The sequence below is a fragment of the Microcaecilia unicolor genome, chromosome 9 (assembly GCF_901765095.1).
Source record: "Microcaecilia unicolor chromosome 9, aMicUni1.1, whole genome shotgun sequence".
Classification (NCBI taxonomy): domain Eukaryota; kingdom Metazoa; phylum Chordata; class Amphibia; order Gymnophiona; family Siphonopidae; genus Microcaecilia; species Microcaecilia unicolor.
In genome coordinates this window covers 13,826,808-13,848,327 of record NC_044039.1, presented here as the reverse complement: position 1 = coordinate 13,848,327, position 21,520 = coordinate 13,826,808, and the positions used below count along the sequence as shown (strand labels likewise).

General features: G+C 41.4%; 1 protein-coding gene across 3 annotated transcripts in view; it reads left to right on the top strand.

Moving 5' to 3' along the window:
• PAWR (pro-apoptotic WT1 regulator) overlaps positions 1 to 21,136 on the top strand; it is a 122,629-nt gene extending 101,493 nt beyond the window's left edge. For all 3 annotated transcript variants that reach the window (XM_030214907.1, XM_030214908.1, XM_030214909.1), the window contains exons 5-7: positions 2,997 to 3,144; positions 16,799 to 16,903; positions 20,102 to 21,136. In XM_030214907.1, coding sequence (XP_030070767.1) covers positions 2,997 to 3,144; positions 16,799 to 16,903; positions 20,102 to 20,188 — 340 coding nt within the window. In that variant the 3' untranslated portion in view covers positions 20,189 to 21,136. The remainder of the gene's footprint in view (positions 1 to 2,996; positions 3,145 to 16,798; positions 16,904 to 20,101) is intronic.
• Positions 21,137 to 21,520: the final 384 nt, after the last annotated feature.

Sequence of the window (21,520 nt, the reverse complement as noted above, 5' to 3'; positions counted from 1 at the left end):
GAGAGGGTCATTGGCAGGGGGGTCCAGGGCCAAATCTGTGGGGGCCCAGGCCACCGTGGCCCCACATAGCTATGCCACTGGGTTGTGATGGCACTGGAAATCAGTGTTCTTTGCCTCCATCTGCTTGTTGGGTGGCACTGCCCCACTTGTCTGGAGTTATCTAGCAAGGCTAGAGGAAAGGGAAAAAAAATAACAGCTAAAAAATTCACCTTGTTATTTTCATTTTATTGTTTGTGAGTAAATAGAATTGATTTTCATGGTCAGTTTTGTTTTTTGTTTGTTTTGTTTTGGGGTTTTTTTTAATCTGTAAACTTTTAGAACCTTTCCAGAAGATGACATCCTGGTGAAAATGCTTGTAAAAATGATCCTTTCTGACCTTTTTAATAATCTTTTGGGAAACTTCCAATTTGCATTTTTAGTCTGGTCACAGGACTGAAGCTTCTTCTCATTTCTTTGGTCAGTAACTTTCTCCACTGTGTGGGTAGAAGTTCCTCTTTGACCCATAAAGCAAATGAAGAAAATACTAACAACTTCAATTAAATGTGCTTCAGTTCATATGATTTCATATGTGTTGCTTCCTGCACTACATCTAGCCCTTTTCCATTTATGTTCAGATTCAAATCTTTATTTATAACTGTTTTCCTAGAATTAAGCACGTCCAACTAATCCTTGACCTTTTCTCTGGTAGAATATTTAGCCATCCATTTTTATCTTGTTTTTATTGCAACATTTAAAATTTTCCTTTTAAAAGATAGTTTTCTTTCGAAGGCAAACCTCTTTTCTGGAGCAACCTCTTCCCATATTCTACTATCAATAATTCTACTAGATTACAACATTGTGAACCACTCAGGTAGTTGTGTTGGGCAGTATATCAAATTTTTAAAAAATCTATAAACTATTATATAAGGTGTCTGCTCTGCAGTGCTGTACTTATAGATAAGTCCCTACCACATGGAATTTACAATATAGTTGACAAAGGAAAATTGAGGAGCAAGCATGTCTTCTGAAATGTATTCAGGATGTTGGGTCAGCATTTTTTCTCTTTCCCTTTTCACCCATTACTAGATGGCAAGGTTACAGTGGAATCTGTAATAAAAGTTGTGCTAGAATCGGTAATAGGGATGCTTATTAAAAGAAAATGGAGAGGAACTGATAGTAATGGAATTTTTGAAATGTAATTAATTAATCTTGTGGTACTCAAAAGTGTGTGTGTGGGGGTGGGGGCGGTCACTAAAGGAGTTTGCCCTCTTGAAGCTAATGTAATAAAAGTCAGTGAAGCAGGTGAGTTGGGAGCAGACTGAGAGGGAACCTTTGATTGTTGGTGGCATTTTCTATCTTGCTGCTTTTCCTGAAATCAAATTGTATAATAGCAGTGTGGCTGGTTGGAGGTAGAGAATCACTAGGGATATTTTAGACTCAGGTTTTTCTTTTACCTACAAATGAAATTACTCTTTTATGTCCTATCATGCCTATGGGTTCCTGTCCTCGGAGCATGAGGGGTTGATATTCAAAGCCATTTAACTGGCCAGAAGAGGATAGATTGATCATCTTTTGTAGTACTGTCTGGTGATTTAAAGCTTTTTTTGCTCCAAATGCCCTTGATTTCCCCCACCCCCCTGAGACACCCTCAAAATATAGTGGAACCCCAGACCCCTCGCCCTTTGTACCTTGAATGCCTGCTCACTTCTGCCTTTGAGCTGCCGTCTTACAGGGCATCCTGGGATACACCATTTGGGGGTCAGTCTGCCAAATAAGGGAAGTTTTCAAAGGTTTGGGCCATGGCTCTTGATGCTAACTCTCAGGGCTGGTCCACTCATCTCTTCAGCCAGGGGTTGTGCTACAGCCCTACCCATGTGAGCTTCATATGAGGTAGCAGGGCTGGTTTTAGACATGGTAGGGCCCAGAGCTGAAATTAAGGAGGGGGCACATAATCCCCCCCCTCCCCAAATCTCCCCACCTGCATTGCTACTATGCGTTCCAGGCATCTCTTCCCCTTCTTCCAACCACTGTCCGTCTCCCTCCCTTCTCAATACCTTGCGGTGTTCTTTAAAATTATTGTCCTTCTCAAAGGGGCTCTGTTGCAGCAGCCATCCTCACAAGCTGCCTGTGGTGGTCCTGAAGCTTTTCTCCTCTGCTACGATCCGCCCAGACAGAAACAGGAAATTGTGTCAGAGGGGGGGGGCGGATTTAACTAGGTTGCAAGTGGCTTCCTGGGTGGAAGTCAGACCGTTCTCTTCAGAAGATGTCTGTAAAGAGGCAACATATTCATCGGTGTGTCCTTGATGTTTCAGCAGTTGTGGAGGGAACTTTGTCTTCCTCCTGCCCTAAGGGATAAGGTTTTGGTACATCCCATTGGTCTTATTGATCTAGCAGGATGACGAGGAAGGTGAAATTATTCTTACGTATGAATTTTTCATTGAGGCCTGCTAGACCAGTCCAATTCCCACCCCTCTCCCAGGTGGATTGTACGCTAGGATATCCAGTGTGGTTATGACAGCAGAGTTTCCTGGGTGGGTACTAGAGTTCTTGACTCTCATTTCTTCATATTGTGGTTCTTTACTAGTGGCTTTGGTACTGGCATACTGAATTGTTCCAGGCTGCACCACTTTTTATAGTAGTGATGTTACTAGAATATTTAAATTTCTCTGCCTCCTATCTGCTGATGCTACTACTACTACTTATCATTTCTATAGCGCTACTAGACGTACTCAGTGCTGTACGCTTGAACAGCTTACTGGCCTGTCTAGTAGGACTTAAGGGAAGGAAATTAACAGGTAAGAATAATTTCACCATTTTGTAGCCTTCCTTTCAACCAATTTGTAACCCATTTGCATATGTTATCTTTAAGCCCTTGTAGGCTGGATTAACGTTTTTTCTTTATACTTTGCTAGATATGGTAACATTCTGACATAACCAAGCATGCAAAATACAAGACGTTTTAGCCTCAATAAGTAATTTTAATTTTTTCACACATTCATATATACATCTTTCCACAGCACAACTAATGCACCTGAAGATGACATTTCAAATCGATACACTCGAACAGAACGGACAGGGTACAATCGCTACAACAGGGAGACTAATTCCTCAGCAAATTCTGTGCAGAATAGTGGCTTGGAGAAAAAGATAGAAGAGCTAGAAAGGGTAAGTGAATACAAGACTAATCACTGTTTTGTGGCTATCAGTTTTCTAGTGATGACCTGTATCACTTTGTCATTATGTCTTTAATCCTTTTTTGTACATGTTCCGCACAGTTCAATAAAGACCTCTTGTTAAATTTAAAAGAAAAATGAGGCACCAAATAAATAAATGTATCAAATGATCCTTTGTTGCTTGTAAGTTTTCTTCATTCTGATGATGATGCCTACTGTTGGCAGCATTGATAAACTTCTGTGCATATAAAGTGTGATAATGCACACTCTTAAGCGGAATAAGCTGAATCATTTAAAGATTATCTCATAAAATTGTGGTCCCTCCTACTGGCTATTGGGCCTGTTGGGAAGCTGCTGTTGGAAACATATCTTCAAGGGGGGTCGCATTATTGCCAAAGTGGGAATAGATGTGTTTAGTTTTGTTTTGTTTTTAAAATCTATTTTGTGAAATTTGGAGAAAGTAACTTTCCTTAGCATCCCTCCGGACCGGACCAGGATTGGACTGTTGGGTTGTGCCCGCCTACCAGCAGGTGGAGACTGAGAAAAAACTCTGACTCTAGAGAGCCAATAGGAGCCCTGGCCATGTGACCTTAGCCTCAGTATTTTCTCAGTCTCTCAGCAGGTAGGAAGTGAGCCCATTAGTCTCTCTCTCTCTTTTTCACTATAAGATATTACAGATATATTTATAATACTTCTTCTGTGCCTGGAATCGTAATTAGAGGCTTGACAGGGTTTCTTTTCTTTCTTTGACAGCCTCTGGGGTGTTAAACTCGGGTGTCTCGAGTCCACCCCCCTTCCTCCCCATCTCCCTGGCTTAGCAGGGAAGGGCCGTCCCTTTCTCTGGAAAGGTGTACCGTCTTTGGGAGAGGCAGCCACTTTTAATAGGCAGCTGTTTTTAAAGAATTAAATCAAGTAAAAGAAAATTAAAAGAATTAATTCAAATGAAAGGAATTTAAAGGAAGTAGTTTTTGATTTCCCCAGGCTTATAACGAGCAGGTAGCTCTTCTGTCTTATTCTGTTTGAAGAGTCTTTATTTTCTTTTCTGGCGGAGCTATTTAAAAAAAAAAAAAAAAAAAATGAAAAGTCAGCGTCTGTGACTTTAATCGGTGGTTTTTTGTTATCTTCATTATTTTTCCTCTGCTATCCGGCGTTGTTAGCGGCGGTAGTTGTAAAAAAAAAAAAAAAAAAAAGAAGAGGCACGAACTGTTAAGCGCGTGCTCGCTCTTGGACAGGTCTGTATAGCTTGGGAGCTGTATTGACGGTTCCTGTCGGGCCAGAGGCTAAACCATGTTTTGTGCGACATCGGAGGTTATCTGTTTTTCAGCGGCACGGATTTCCTGCTTCTTCGTCGGTCTGGTCAGTGGTTTTCTCCCCCGAACTTTATTCTTCTCATTTTGGCGCGCTTGGCCGCCATTGTTTTGCTTGCAGCTGCAATTTCCATTGATGCGGCAGCGTTTTTCTGCTTTTACTGTGTTTGGCTGTTTGTGCAATGGAAAGGAGATATTGTTTCTCCGGTAGTTGGGGCAATTGGTAGTATATTTTCCCCGCAATTAATTTTTACATGTATTTTTCAAGCTATTAAAAAAAAAAACAAAACAAAAAAAAAAAACGAAATGTTACGATGCGAATGGCGCTCATTTTGTTTTTCCCTCTGTTTTTTCTCCGTCGGGGACTTTTTGGTTGCTAGCAATGTTGTGAATTAAAGTGCAGCTCAGTTGGCGATTTCTTTGTTCTTGGCAAGACTCCGATTTCAAAGTGCAGCTCAGTCGGGAATTCTCTGTTTTAGACAATGGGGCGAATTAAATTATATCTCAGCTCCAAAATAACCAATTTCCTATTCCTTTCCCTTGTGTGTGATGTTTGGAGGAAAGGTCTTTGCTATTGTCTAGCGCATTTTTTATGGAGGTCCAGTGTGTGTCACTCTGTGTCTTTCTCATTTCCTGGTGAATAGGACTACATTGTCTAATAGTCAATTGATTAGTACTTTACAAATCTGGCCATAATATCTTAGCTCCTTTCAAGCATTTCCCTTCATGGCTATGATGTTATACAGTGTTTTAAGAACTTAACAAACATTTTCTATGGCATAGGCTATCTGGTTCAGGTGCCATTGTTTGGTACTTTACAATGCTGGACATAAGATCTTAATTCCTTTCAGGAAATTTTCCTCCGTGGCTATGTTCTTATACAGTGTTTTAAGATCTTAACAAACGTTCTCTAGAGCGTAGGCTATATGGTTCAGATGCCATGTGCAATGAAATACATTGTCTGATACTCAATTGTTGCGTACTTTGCAATTCTGGACATACGGTCTTACTTCCTTTCAGCAATTTTCTTTCATGGCTATGCGTTCTCTTTGGCATAGCAGATGACAGTTGCATAGGCTACATGGTTCAGATGGTTCTCATATTCTAGGAGACTCAGTCCTGTCTACCGAGCACCCAGTTTTCTCAGATGCCTTAGAAGGCATGTTTTATTCACATCTTCTCTACTTTCCAACTGTCTTGGAGTTTCTCATGTGTTATCTTAGTTTTCTTCTAGGACTTACAAGATATATGTCCACTTAGGGAGTAAAGTTATCAGGTCAATTTGCATTTTCTCCCACTTAAGGATAGTGGGAGGTCCTCATGCCATCTACTTGTATTTTTGTTTCCTCTATCTATTCAGCCTGGGCACATGGTAAACATTCTGGTTTTGTCCAGTATGACCATCCATAACATCTGCTATCCCTTTCTCTTCCTTACAGATTTTAGGGTCTTGTTTCAGGCTTTCTTGACGTCAGGTACAGTCTTGTCTCCTGTGGCACAAATTCACCACCTTTTCCGTAATAGGTATTTTCCAGGTCTATTCCTTTTCATTTTCATTTTATTCTTCCTCTCTCCAGAGTTTTTTTCTCTTGGAAGGAGATTCACTCATTTTCTGTGCATTTTTTGCCATAAGGGCATAAGTGTTGCCATAATGGGAAAGGCCAAGAGTCCCCATCCTGTTTTCAGATGGGGTCAATCCAGATTGCAAATACCACATTCATTCTTGTGAGTGTGCATCTGTTCATCTCTGTACATCTCAGTGAGGAAGGAGACATGACATGATACGAGGTTTGGGGAGATCCGGTAAAATTAAAGGCCAGTGTGTCTCAGTCCACGCTCAACATATGGTGATCCTTTCATTTTCATTCTATATGTCCTCATTCCAGACCTTCCTTTCAATTGGAAGGGGATTCTTTCACTTCCTGTGCATTTTTGCTATTAGTATATGAGTATGGTCATACGGGGAAAGTCTAAGAGTCCATTAACCCCAGCATCCTGTTCTCAGTTGTGGTCAATCCAGGTTGCAAGTACCACATTCATTTCTTATGGATGTGGGTCGGTACATCTTAGTACAGCTCAGTATAGGAGGAGTAATGTCCGTGATACGAGGATGATAAGGTCCTCATTACCAGTTTTCTTGCCCTGCTCTTCGGTCTCGCGTCGGCTCCGCGCACTTTTTTCTTAAGTTATGGTCATAGTAGCAGCGGCGCTCATGAAACTACGTCTCGTCGTTTCATCCTTTCCATAGATGTCTGGTTCATTACAGACAGTCTTATTGGCAGAGTTGTCAGGTCAAGCAACAGGTGGTGCATTTCAGGCACACCCTAGGTTATGGGGTGCATGTAGCCAGGTCTCTCATTTGAGCTCTCTTTTGAGCTCTCGTGTGATCTCATTAGATTTCATAGCATGTTTCTATTTTTTCTCTCTTTGTTTAGTCAAGTTGGCGCAGACTGTTTTTGTCTTCTCTACAAGCGTCCCACTTTCTGTTTTCTCTGGATGTTCTTGGGCCTTCGGCCATTACCTTGCTCTATTTTGCAGAGTAAAATTTTACTTTCTAGCTCCCAAGAAGGAATTTTTTCTTCATTCGCTTTGGAGTCTCGGTAGTCTTTTTTGGGCAGCTTTTCACTCTGTCAATTTTGTGACCATTGAAGAAAAAAAAAAAAAAAAAGAGTTCTCAGTGGATAGTACCTTAAGGGGAGGTCCCAGTTCTACAACTATTTCTTTTCGCTCTGACCTTCCATGTGCCTCGCTTACTCTCTTGCTAAAAAGACTTGTCAGCGGCAGAGATAGATGCCCTCTCCTATCCAGATATTTATCTCTGATGGAATCCCTCCGCTCAGTTGGCCTCTGTATTCTCACTAGTGGTCTGGTGGTTGAGATTGAGCATTCTTCCTGCAGGTGTGCCGGGAGCATATACACAGTGACCAGTTTTTTGATGGCTGCATCTGTGAAAATATATATGTATATTTATAGTTCTACTACATAAGTACATATGTAATTCCACACTGGGAAAAGCTCAAAGGTCCTATTGAGCCCACCTTTCTGTCCACGGCCAATCCAGACCATGAGCACCTGGCTAGATTCCTAAACGTACAAACATTCTATACATGTTGTTCCTGGAACTGTGTAGTGTTTTATGGACTTCTATATGTTTCTAACAGATGAAAGGTACTAACAAGTGTCTACTGTTGATTTATTCCCGTTTTCACTAATTGGGGTCTACGACAAGAGTCTCAGGTGATTGGCTTGCAGAGGCAACAGCTACAGATGATTCTTTCTCTCTCAGTTGAATTGCGCTCTGAGATATGTTTTTTTTTTTTTCATGTTGGGTAACTGCAGCGGCTGTCAGTTTATTTGGACCTTCAGTCTAGTTTGCAGCAAGGATTTAGGTACCTTCTTCTTCTGCATACTATTTAACTGCATTCTTGTTTTTACCTATTTAGCTTCTAGTGATCAGGTACTTTCTCACTGACAGGCTTGACATACTTCCAATCTGTTGCTAGGTCAGCAATAGTCTACAATATCTGGAGTATTGTACTTCAGGATTTCGGTTTCCACTTTCTCAGCTGAGGTAGTTTCATTGCAATTTTTTGTTTCCAGGCGGCTCTGCTTCTACCTTTGTCATCCTTCTTTCAGTCGTTTTTTCTCGAGTCTCTCTGTCCTTTGCGCTGCACTGATGCGGTAGGGGACAATATATAGCGGCCACTTGGTAGGGGACAATGTTCAGCGTCGCTTGGACTTTTCAGCCTCAGCTTTTTTGCTTTGTAGTCATTCTATTTAGTTTATTGGCGGTTCTTGGATCGTCAAGCTTTGGCTTCGTATTAATCCTAGTTTGGGTGTCTTCAGGGACTCTACCACATTCTCAATGTCTGTCCCTCCCGTAAGATTACTGCTTTGGTACTTCCCAACAGTCCAATCCTGGTCCGGTCCGGAGGGATGCTAAGGAAGGAGAAATTAGATCTTACCTGCTAATTTGCTTTCCTTTAGTCCCTCCGGACCGGACCAGGCCCCTCCCGTGTTCTATCAACTCTTTAGATTCTTTTATTAAGTTTGGAAGTGTACTCGTTCCTTTACCACACGTGGAATGTTTAAAAAAAAAAAAAAAAAAAAAAGATTTTGCGTGGTCCATACCACTTCTCTGGTGGTTGCTGGTGAGCTCGGTTGCTGGAATATATATAAAACCTTAATGGGTCATACCACTTCTCTGGTGAGAGTTGCTGGTGAGTTCAGTTGCTGGAATATATATAAAGCCTTAAATATGTCATACCACTTCTCTGCCGAGAGTTGCTGGTGAGCTCAGTTGCTGGAATATATATATATAAAACCTTAATGGGTCATACCACTTCTCTGGTGAGAGTTGCTGGTGAGCTCAGTTGATGGAATATATATGAAACCTTAAGTGAGTCATACCACTTCTCTGGTGAGAGTTGCTGGTGAGCTCTAATATGAATGGGCCATGCCACTTCTCTGGTGAGAGTTGCTGGTGAGCTCTAATATGAATGGGCCATGCCACTTCTCTGGTGAGAGTTGCTGGTGAGCTCAGTTGATGGAATATATATAAAACCTTGAGTCATACTACTTCTCTGGTGAGAGTTGCTGGTGAGCTCTAATATGAATGGGCCATGCCACTTCTCTGGTGAGAGTTGCTGGTGAGCTCTAATACAAATGGGCCATACCACTTCTCTGGTGAGAGTTGCTGGTGAGCTCTAGTACTCGGTTTTGCCGAGGAATTTGTGGCTGCTAGGATTCCATACGGCACAGAAGTTCTTTCTTTCTTTCCTGCTTTGTTATTCAAATACTGAGGCTAAGGTCACATGGCCAGGGCTCCTATTGGCTCTCTAGAGTCAGAGTTTTTTCTCAGTCTCCACCTGCTGGTAGGCGGGCACAACCCAACAGTCCAATCCTGGTCCGGTCCGGAGGGACTAAAGGAAAGCAAATTAGCAGGTAAGATCTAATTTCTCCTTATTTCCCGTGCACTCTGCTCCATGGATAAATCCTTCTTATCTGTTCCCTTCTCCACTACTGCCAACTCCAGACTTCACGCCTTCTGTCTCGCTGCACCCTACGCCTGGAATAAACTTCCTGAGCCCCTACGTCTTGCCCCATCCTTGGCCACCTTTAAATCTAGACTGAAAGCCCACCTCTTTAACATTGCTTTTGACTCGTAACCACTTGTAACCACTCGCCTCCACCTACCCTCCTCTCTTCCTTCCCGTTCACATTAATTGATTTGATTTGCTTACTTTATTTATTTATTTATTTATTTTTTTGTCTATTAGATTGTAAGCTCTTTGAGCAGGGACTGTCTTTCTTCTATGTTTGTGCAGCGCTGAGTACGCCTTGTAGCGCTATAGAAATGCTAAATAGTAGTAGTAGTAGTCTCTTGTAACCAGAGCTAATAGTGTGATGTCATAATGCCTCAGTCCACCAATAAGAGCCAACCTCATCAGTGATGTCACAATGGCTTGATTGTCCTATACTTGGCTCACTTTTATTACATAGCTCTTTGGGCAGGGACTGTCTTTCTTCTATGTTTGTGCAGCGCTGCGTACGCCTTGTAGCGCTATAGAAATGCTAAATAGTAGTAGTAGTATTTTAAAAAGTTGTTCTGCTAATGGTGTGTATTGTACTTATCCATGTCAGTGTAGCTAGCTTTTCAAGATGGAAAGGGTAGAACTCGGTAATGTGAAAGATGCAGTATTCTTTTTATACTCCATCTACATGGTTATTTTTTGAGGTGTAATTTAAGTACAGCATACGTTCAGAAGACACAAGGCATGGTAATTTCATGCGTACTACTGGAAGAAATTTCAACTAAATGGTGATGTTGCTGCAAGTATTAGCACATCGAATATAAATGTCTATACTGTAACATCTTTTATAAGTCTGGTTACCAGACTGGCCAGGTGTTTTTAATGACTGTTCTCTAGAGTTGCGAACAGGTTAAATTTTTAAAGAGAGTCCATGATACCTGGATGGAATCGAATACAAAAAGGCTTCTGAAAAGTTTTTAGAAAAATTTTTAACCATTTGTTTGTTTTTTACACTTTTAAGTTCCATCATCAATGCAACATCTGGCTCAAAATTGGTCTCAGAGGACCAGTTATGGCAGGTTTTCCCAAACTAGTCCTAGGGGATGCCAAATCAGTTGAATATCCAAAATGAATGTTAATGAGAGAAGTTTGCATGCAGGTTTATCTTGGATATTCATTGTGGACTGCCTGAAAATCCAGCAGGCTGGAGGGTCCTCCAGGACAGGTTTGGGAACAACTGAGCTAGAGCAAAGTGGTGGTCACGTTTGGCACCACTGAAACATCCCATACCTGTACAAAAGTAGTATAAAGAGAGTAGTGGTTTCCTTGTCATGGTGCATAATTAATGGATAGGCATTTGAGGTACACCTCAATGGTTCTAAGTCATTCTACTCTTATGGGTATTGTAAAGGAGGGGTGGGAAGATCAGTTTTCTAAGAGTTTGTATAACTTAAGGCATCATGTAAAGCATTTTTTAAAATGTGAATATATTGATATAACTGTTTTGTTTTTGATGTACATATAAGCACCACCATACTGGGAAAAGACCAAGGGTCCATCAAGCCCAGCATCCTGTCTCCGACAGCGACCAATCCAGGCTTCAAGAACCCGGCACCCCCTCAGGAATCTGTCCAAACCCCCCTTTAAATTCCGTAAGGCCAGCTGCTGTCACTACATTCTCCGGCAACGAGTTCCAGAGTCTGAGTAAAGAAAAACTTTCTCCTATTTGTTTTAAATCTACCATATTCTAGCTTCATCTTGTGTCCCCTGGTTTTGTTGTTGTTTGAAAGTGTAAACAAATGCTTCACATCTGTCCGCTCTACTCCGCTCATTATCTTGTAGACTTCTATCATATCACCCCTCAGCCGCCTTTTCTCCAAGCTGAAGAGCCCTAACCTACTCAGCCTTTCCTCAAAGGGAAGTCGTTCCATTCCCTTTATCATTTTTGTCGCCCTTCTCTGCAACTTTTCGAATTCCTTTATATCTTTTTTGAGATGCGGCGACCAGAATTGGACACAATACTCGAGGTGCGGTCACACCATGGAGCGATACAACGGCATTGTAACATCCTTGTGTTTGTTTTCCATCCCTTTCCTAATAATACTCAACATTCTGTTCGCTTTCTTAGCCGCCGCAGCATACTGGGCAGACGTTTTTAACGTCTTATCAACGATGACTCCCAGATCCCTTTCTAGGTCCGTAACTCCTAAAGCAGAACCTTGCATGACATAGCTGTAATTCAGGTTCCTCTTACCCACATGCATCACTTTGCACTTGCCAACATTGAATTTCATCTGCCACTTGCACGCCCAATCCCCCAGTCTCGCGAGGTCCTCTTGTAATCTTTCACACTCCTCCTGCAACTTGACGACCCTGAATAATTTTGTTTCATCTGCGAATTTAATTACCTCACTAGTTACTCCCATCTCTAGGTCATTTATAAATATGTTAAAAAGCAGCGGTCCCAACACAGACCCTTGCGGGACCCCACTAACTACCCTTCTCCACTGAGAATACTGACCATTCAACCCTACTCTTTGCTTCCTATCTTTCAACCAGCTCTTAATCCATAGTAATACCCTACCTCCGATCCCATGACTCCAGTTTCCTCAGTAGAGGAGTGTGGTAGCCGTGTAAGTCCACTCTTAAGGTTATCAGTTTCCTCAGGAGTCTTTCATGAGGCACTTTGTCAAACGCCTTTTGAAAATTCAGATACACAATATCCACCGGCTCCCCATTGTCCACATGTTTGTTCACCCCCTCAAAAAAATGCAGTAAATTGGTGAGGCAAGACTTCCCTTCACTAAATCCGTGCTGACTTTGTCTCATCAGCCCATGTTTTTGTACGTGCTCTGTAATTTTATTCTTGATAATAGCCTCTACCATTTTGCCCGGTACCGACGTCAGACTCACCGGTCTATAATTTCCCGGATCTCCTCTGGAACCTTTTTTAAAAATCGACGTAACATTGGCTACCCTCCAGTCTTCCGGTACCACACTCGATTTTAGGGATAGATTGCATATTACTAACAGTAGCTCTGCAAGTTCATTTTTCAGTTCTATTAATACTCTGGGATGAATACCATCAGGTCCTGGTGATTTACTACTCTTTAGTTTGCAGAACTGACCCATTATATCCTCCAAGTTTACAGAGAATTCGTTTAGTTTCTCCGACTCGCCTGCTTCAAGTATGCTTTCCGGCACCGGTGTCCCTCCCAAATCCTTCTCGGTGAAGACCGAAGCAAAAAATTCAAATACTGCAAATGTATTTAGTATTCTCATGTTTTATAAATTATTTTGCGTTTTAGTTAAGTTTATTAAACTATTTTTACCGCTGTTAGGTACAATTGATATAGGATAGAAAGGTTAAATCGGAAAAGAAAGGGAAAATTACAATTTTCCAGTTATAGGAAAGAACAGAAAAAGGATCACTGTATGTTCCAAACCCCAACCCACCTTCTCTTCCAACATCCAAACCACCATTCTCTTATGTCAATTTCTAAAGGCTTCATTGAACAAACATGAATTTAAGCTTTTCCTAAACTGTAAATGAGGACCCGAGACACACAGATTTGGTGAAAGGCCTTTAACACTAAAATATTCACAAATTAAATCTAGGTGAATATATCTGGGTACCACTAACAAATTTTGTTTTGAATATCATTTGTCATTCTATTTTATCAGTTCATTGTAAGCCGCTTAGAGGCCGCTTTCAGTGGTATAAAGCGGGTATAAATGTTCTGCATAAATAAATATCAGAGAGCCAAGTGAAAACTACAACAAAGAAAATGTTCTACTCAATGTGGAAGCTCAAACGAGTGAAACTTTTTTTTCCCAAGAGAAATATTTTGCAACTTGGTACAATCTATGGTACTAAGCCATCTAGACTACTGCAACGGTATCTATGCGGGATACAAAGAACAAATCATAAAGAAACTCCAAATTGCTCAAAACACAGCAGCCAGACATATTTGGAAAAACGAAATTTGAAAGCGCCAAACCCCTACGAGAAAAACTACACTGGCTCCCAATCGAAGAACGCATCGTGTTCAAAATCTGCACCCTGGTTCACAAAATCATTTACGGTGAAGCCTCAGGATACATGACAGACCTCATAGACCTACCAACCAGAAACACATCAAGATCAACACGAACACACCTAAATCTCCATCACCCAAACTGCAAAGGACTGAAATACAAGTCAACCTATGCATCCAGCTTCTTTTATATAAGCACACAATTATGGAACACATTACCAAAAGCCGTGAAAACAACATATAACCACCTGAAATTTCGGAAATTACTAAAAACTAATGTTCAAAAAGGCATACCCTAACGATCCAACTTAAATGCCTTAACCCAGCAACACAACAAAACCAAAGCTCATACTGGACATAACTCTTCTTCTTACGATTTCCCAATGTGTCTGTCACACATGAACTTTGCTTTACCACAACCTCACTTTGTATTTGTTATAACCGGTATTGGCGATCGCCTCTACGGTACTATGTAAGCCACATTGAGCCTGCAAATAGGTGGGAAAATGTGAGATACAAATGTAACAAATAAATAAATAAATTAGGTATTAGCAAGTGAGACAGCGTTGTTGGTAACCCAAATGAATTGTTGGACTGTGTGTTAGGAATGTGGTGTAAAAATATAATATACAGTAACTTCAATGATTATGCACTAGCTAATATCAAAGAAGTGCTTGCAACAGCTCCAGCACATACTTCTGTGCCTGATGGACACTGTTGCTGCTGTCCTCTTCCTTCAACTGCTGTTGTGCTTCTACTGTTGTCACATGGTATTATCTAGCAGTCCTCTGAATCCACCAAGCTATATAGGTTGGAAGACTTAGTGGCTGGAGCAGTGTCAAGGCTACTGATGGTTTTTGGCATGTGTCCAAAGGCAGAGCATTCAGATTATGTGACGCCATAGAGCAGCCACAAGAGGGAGGGTGAGGAGAAGTGCAACAAAAAGAAGCTGCTGACTAGGAACAGGGGTGGTGTATGAGACAGAATAATGTCGGAAAAAGGGTTTTGAGAGATTGGTGATGTGAGACCCCTCCGTTTTATATTAGTTAAGTTGCCCCCTTTTTTTTTGGGGGGGGGGGGGGCTGTTATATCATTTTATGGTTGAATAGGTTTATATTCGAGTATATACGATATTTGATCAGGGCTGTGCAATCAGTACACCAAACCTTTGACTCCGGCTGGCTCCCCCTATCTTTCCAATGTCCAGCCTTGACTCTGACTCCTACTATGTACAATAAATGTAAGAGAAATTTGATTAATTCCAGAAACATAGGCTGTTTCTTTATGTATAAAATTAGGACTAATAGACCACAAAGTGTATTTATTTGAAGTTTGAACAAAGAACCTGAACCAAAAAAAAATACTGTCAAATGAAAATATGCAATACTGTTGTAATTTTTTATTTAGAATCTGGAGTTAGAGTTGGTACATTTTTACCGACTCCAACTCCACAGCTCTGGACTTGACTGCAACAAAACAAAACAAAAAAACAGGATCATACAGAAGCTCCACTAGTACTGTCTGTTTTACTGGCAAAATCTTTTGGTTGATCATGTTTACTAGTAATCAGTTGGAAACCTAATCAAAATAACCAATAAGTAAATCTGAGCTGTGTAGCAATTTATTTGAGAATTTTAGTATGGTTATATGTTTAGGGCCTTCACTTGCTAAATGAACAATGAAAAGATTCTTTCTCAATAGTGATATTTTTAACAAGGTACTGCAAGAATGTTGTGCTAGTGTATAGGTATCATAATCTGAAGTGTGTAAAATGTTTATCACATATTTAGCAAAAATCTTTATAACTAGAAGATATTGATATTGGTCTTTAGTTTTAGAGAATGACTTCACAAGTCAGAGGATGAATTTGGAGCAGTCACAAAATGAATTTGCCAAGAAAAACTGCGTATATACTTTTTAAGTCTTATAAGATAGACTTTGCATGTTTGGCACAAATTGGATTTTCTACAATACTAGCCGTTGAGCCCGTAAAAACGGGCTAGTAAAGGATTGGGGGGGGGGGGGTTGAAAGCCCCCCCCCCCGCCCGGAGTCGCCGCCGCCACCCTTCCACCCGGGCCGGGAACCTGGCTTCACTATTCAAACTGCCAGAACGCAGCACACAGCTCATCTGAGCTGCCGTCGGCCTTCCTTCTTCTCTGCGTGTGTTCCGCCCTCGTGTGATGTAACGTCGGCGAGGGCGGGACACAGGCAGGTAAGGAAGGCCAACGGCAGCTCAGATGAGCTGTGTGCTGCGTTCCGGCGGTTTGAATAGTGAAGCCAGGTACCTGGGCCGGGTGGAGAGTGGGTGGCGGCGGCGACTCCGGGTGGGGGGAGCGGTAGCGGCAACCCGGGGGGGGGGGGGGAGCGGTGGCGACGGCAGTTCCCTCAGTCGCAAGTGCGCAGGTTCCCTCTCTATCACACCCCTGTCATCACATATTGACGCGGGGGTGGGACAGAGAGGGTCTCTACTGCGCATTTGCGAGTGAGTACGCCTCTTGCCATTTATATGTTTGATTCTTCATACAATTTTCTAAATATCCATTTTACTAGAGGAATCCTGTGCAGAAGGAATGGATCCTCAGAAGCTTAGCTGAAATTGGGTGGCAGAGCAGGTGGGGGGAAGAGGGGGGTGGTGGTTGGGAGGCGAGGATAGGGGAGGGCAGACTTATACGGTCTGTACCAGAGCCGGTGATGGGAGGCGGGACTGGTGGTTGGGAGGCGGGAAATACTGCTGGGCAGACTTATATGGTCTGTGCCCTGAAAAGGACAGGTACAAATTCAAGGTAAGGTATACACATATGAGTTTGTCTTGGGCAGACTGGATGGACCATGCAGGTCTTTTTCTGCCGTCATCTACTATGTTACTATGTTACTTGCTTCAGGGATCCTTAATGTGTGGCTGCCCTTTTTATGATGCTCACGTTGCTTGGGAAAGAGGAGAAGGAGGTAGAGGTACAAAATCAGCTAAAAAAAGAGGGGTGATAGCCTTAGGGAGAAATGTTGCTGGGCAACCTTTTCTGAGTAAGACTAATGCAGATATTTAAAATTTTCATTCTGTTTTGAATAGTTTTCTGGTTATTCTTCATTTCCCTTGTACCTCTTCTTTCCTCTGTTGGCAATATGCAGAGGATGGTTTCCTTGTAATTTCATGATTGTATGAAAGTTTAAAACAACAAACTGAGATGGTATGTGATTTTTTATGATATTTAATACCCCATAGGCTAAACATAGCTTTTATATGTATATATTTTGTGTGTATTCTTACCAGGAACTGGCAAAAGAGAGACAAGAAAATATGAGGTTGCTGAAGACGGTACAGGACAAAGATGAAATAATAGGGAAAATGAAGGAAGAAATCGACCTATTAAACAGAGTAAGCCTGTGTTTTGGTCTTCTGCCTAGATGAGAACTTTGTATCAACAATAAAACGCATATCTTTAGGATTTGAAGCTGACTAATGTTGAATTTTTCTGCAGTGTGGTCAGATACGTTTCTGTCATCCGCAAAATGGAATCCATATTTTCACACTGAATATACTTTTTTTTTTTTTTTTAGTTTGTATTGTACTTTAAACTTGTTAATGGGCTTTGTTATCTAGATAATGTTTTGTGTTAAACATCCACTGGAGTCCTTTGGTGAGTCTCTGCAAATTTATTTAAAATCTTCTAAAGGTCTTTACCTTGAGAACTAGAGCCTTTTTAAAAATATTGCACAGTGTGAAACATCACCTGAGCTGAATGGAATGCCTTTTGTACAGTGGAGATATGTTTGAGCATTCAGTAGGAACAGTGTTTGCAGTTTGTTGTAAATCGTCTAGATGCCTATCTTCAGGCCTCGGTGCGGTATATCAAGTGTCCAAAATAAATATTCTTAGCTAATTTTTTTTTTTCACTTACACCAGTGGTTCCCAACCATGATCCTGGAGGCACCCCAGCCAGTCAGGTTTTCAGGATACCCACAATGGATATTCATGAGAAAGATTTGCATGCATTGCTTCCACTGTATGCAAATCTATCTCATGAATATTCATTGTGGATATCTTGAAAACCTGACTGGCTGGGTTGCCTCCAGGATCAGGTTTGGGAACCACTGATTTACTCATTATTAGAGTTGAAGGTTTATTGTTCTGTTTCAAAGGACATTATTCTGTCTGATGTTCTCAACTTTGTACCATTGGAAATCCATTTTATCTAGTGTTTCTCTTTTTCTCTTAATGTGAATAAAAGACAAAATTAGCAACTCGAAGCAAAATGTAAAATTGTAAAGTTAATATGGTGTGCTTATGCAGCCTTTAGTATAAGTTGGATTCTCCGAGGACAAGCAGGCTGTTGTATTCTCACAGCTGGGTGATGTCATCTGATGGAGCCCGATGTGGATGCTGACTAGTGATAATAGCTCAGAACTTTCCAGCAGCATCCCATTGTGCATGTGCTGATACTTTTCTGCCTGATGCGTAAGCACGGGTCCCTCAGTCTTCATTTTGCCGTAGAATAGGGAGGACGTATCTTCATGTTCTCTTTGACGTATGTACATTTCTCTTTTACAGTGCCTTCCTGTGCAGGTATTTTTTCATTTTTATTCCATATATTTTACTAGTTTTTTCGGCTCTTCAAGTTTCCTTTATTTTTCGCGAGTTGCTAGGCTGAGCGCTACCCCTTTTTCTGCTGATAGTTGAAGAGTTTAATGTGGCCATGATTCTTTTCTCGATGTCCCAATGGCTTCAGAAGGTGTGCCCAGTGTAATCGAGTGATTTTTGTGACGGACTCACACTCCTTGGTGCCTTGTGCTTAACCATGATCCTAACTCTTGTTCTCTCTGTTTAAAAATGCACCTGAGTCAATACGTAAAATCCATCACCTATTTCACCCATGTGAAAAAGTAACTGCTTTCTTAACTTTCTTAACTTTCTTAACCAGCTGACGAAATTTCACTGATAACTAGATTCAGTTGATAGAACATATTCAGGCTTGATTGCAGCCAGCCCTGCTGAATCTAAACCTCACTATATATTGAACCGTACTATGAGAGTGAAGTAGTCACCACAAAGTTTCTACAAGAACACTATGCCACAATCAAAGGAAGTTCCAGAAGAGATGAGAAAATGTTATTGAAATATATCAGTCTGGAAAGGGTTACAAAGCCATTTCTAAAGCTCTGGCATGCCACCAAACCACAGTGAGAGCCATTATCTCCAAATGGAGAAGACTTGGAACAGCAGTGAATCTTCCCAGGAGTGGCTAGCCTGCCAAAATTACTCTGAGCACAGCAGCAACTCATGTAGGAAGTCACAAAACATCCTAGAAGAACATCAAAGAACTGCATGCCTCTCTAGCCTCAGCAAAGGTCAGTGTTCGTGACTCCACAATTAGAAAGACTAGGCAAAAAACGGGATTCATGAGAGAGTAGCAAGGCAGAAACAGCTGCTATTCAACAGTGCTCACCCCACAGTTGCAAAAACTCACCTGAATGATCTCAAAGCCTTGTGGGATGATCTAAGGACGGATGAGTTCAAAGTGGATCTCTTTGGACAATACACGTCCCATTATGTCTGGCGTAAAGCAAATGTAGCATTGCACACTAAGATTCGTATACCAACTGTCAAACATGATGGTGTGGGGGGATATTTTGCTGCCTTAGTACCTGGAAAACCTGCCATTGTTGAAGGAAAATGTTTGGCCATCTGTCTGTTGTAGAGATGCTGTGACAGAACCTGAAACAAGCGTGAAAACCTACGAATATGTCTGAATTAAAGTAGTTCTTAAAAGAAGAGTAGGCTAAGATTCCTCAACAATGGTGTGAAAAACATATTCCAAATTATGGGAAGTGTTTGGTTGTAATTATTGCTGCTAAAGGTGGTGCAACTAGCAAAGGTTAGGGGGCAATTTAGTTTTGAAAAAATACACACACACACACACAATATATCTGTTTTTAAAATTATTTCTTTAACTGCCTGAAAGCTCTCAAAGCAGTGTATATTCAGGTACAGTAGGTACTTTTCTGTCCCTGGAGGGTTCACAATTTGGAGTTTGTACCTGAAGCATTGGAGGGTTGGGCAGTGGCATAGGAAGGGGGGGAGGGGCGGTCTGCCCTGGGTGCACGCCGCTGTGGGGGTGTCGTCTCTGCTTGTTCACTGCTCTCTCTGCCCCAGAACAGGTTACTTCCTGTTCCGGGGCAGAGAGAGCAGGGGAACCAACGGAGCCGACGCAGCTCCCAGCGACTGCACTCGGGGTGGAACAGTCCTCCCGCCCGCCTGCCCCCTTGGTAAGACTGCGCTCCGGGGGGGAGGGTGCGTTCGCGCTCCGGGGGGGTGTGCGCCGTGCTGCTCCTGGGGGGGGGGGCGCAGCGGCGAATCGCCCCGGGTGTCAGCTGCCCTCGCTACGCTTCTGGAGTTGGGAGACCTCAGATCAAGGGAAGAGATGGGAGACCACGGGGGGCCTCCTGGAGCTGTGGGGCCCAGGGCCCTGAGGTTAACTAACTTTCTTTGTAATTTGAATTGTTTTCTAGGCAGGCTTATTTGTATATTTGTGACAATGAAACCATTAATTCAAAAACTTTTGTTTCCTTCCTTAAGGACCTGGATGATATAGAAGATGAAAATGAACAGCTGAAGCAGGAAAACAAAACGCTTTTGAAAGTTGTTGGCCAACTGACAAGATAGAAGAGTGAAGCCTCAGTGAGGAAAAAGTTTGAGCACTACTGATTTAAATTTTAGGGTTAAAGCAAGACTAATACTTCCTGCATTGTAAGAAGTATGTCCTGCAGCAATTAAGTCTTATATTTATTACCAGGCATCTGGATGGGTGTCTCTTTGTACTTTAGTTTGTATTGCCATTCAAATAACACCAGCCTTCAGATTTATTTACTTTCCTTCTCACACTGAATGAGCATCATGCTTGCCTTTAACAATTGGAATTGCAAATAGATTTGAAATATTTTAGCTTTGTTTCATGTTTGAGACAATGCATGGGAAAAAAATTAATGTAATGAAAGCATTTATTGTGCTTCTCGTTCACTGAGCTGATATGAGAAAACCTGTTTTCTAATTTCTGTTTTAATCTCAGTTTTGGGTTTCAGAAGTGCATCTTTTAGAAAAAGATTGCATTATATTCCTTCTGCAGTGCTTCCACTCTGGGTTTACTAATAATCTGATGTGTCGTCTTCCACTCCCTGTCCCTCCTATGCCCTGTTGCTTTCCAAAGCAAGGCATGACAAAGGAAACTTGAATGCCATTTAGTCGGGCCATTTTAATTCAGAATATTTAATCCTGCTGATTTAAAGGAAATAAATTCAGTAGATTGGTGCTCATGTGGGGGAAGGGGAGGAAGCCAGTGTAAAAAGAATTACTAGAAAAGAATGTGCCTTTATTTCAGGAAACACTGCAAAGCTGGCCACATTTGGAGTTGGTAATCCTTAATTGCTTGTAAGTGATTTTTTTTTTTTTTTAAGTGTCTGCCGAAAATTGATTCTTAAACTACAGTATCTTCCTTAAATATACATGGGTATGTGGCTTTGGCCAAACTAAGGGAGCCTTTTATTAAGGTGCACTTAGCAGTTTTAGCTCACTGTAAAAATCAGCTGGTGCTAAAACGCCGAGATGCCCATAGGATTAAAATAGACATTGTAGGATTTAGCACCAGCTGATTTTTTTTAGCATGAGCTAAAAACACTAAGTGCACCTTAGGAGCATTCTTTGCATAGATTCAGAATATATCATCAACCTTTGTTTAGTTTAACTATTATAGGTGAGCTGTTAAGACTTCAGTCCAAGCAGTTGAACTGGTCTTAACACTTTATAGAATAAATGATCACGATCTATTATATATTTCAAATCTAGATCATTGTGTAGCAGCCTTCCAAAATTTGATGCTTTTTTTCCCCTCATTTATGGTTTTCTACATTAGCTCTTGCTTTAATATAAAAAATTTGCAAGGTAGTAAATCATAAAGCCTTTAATTTATAAAGGGCTAAAATATAAATTTACTGTCCTAAA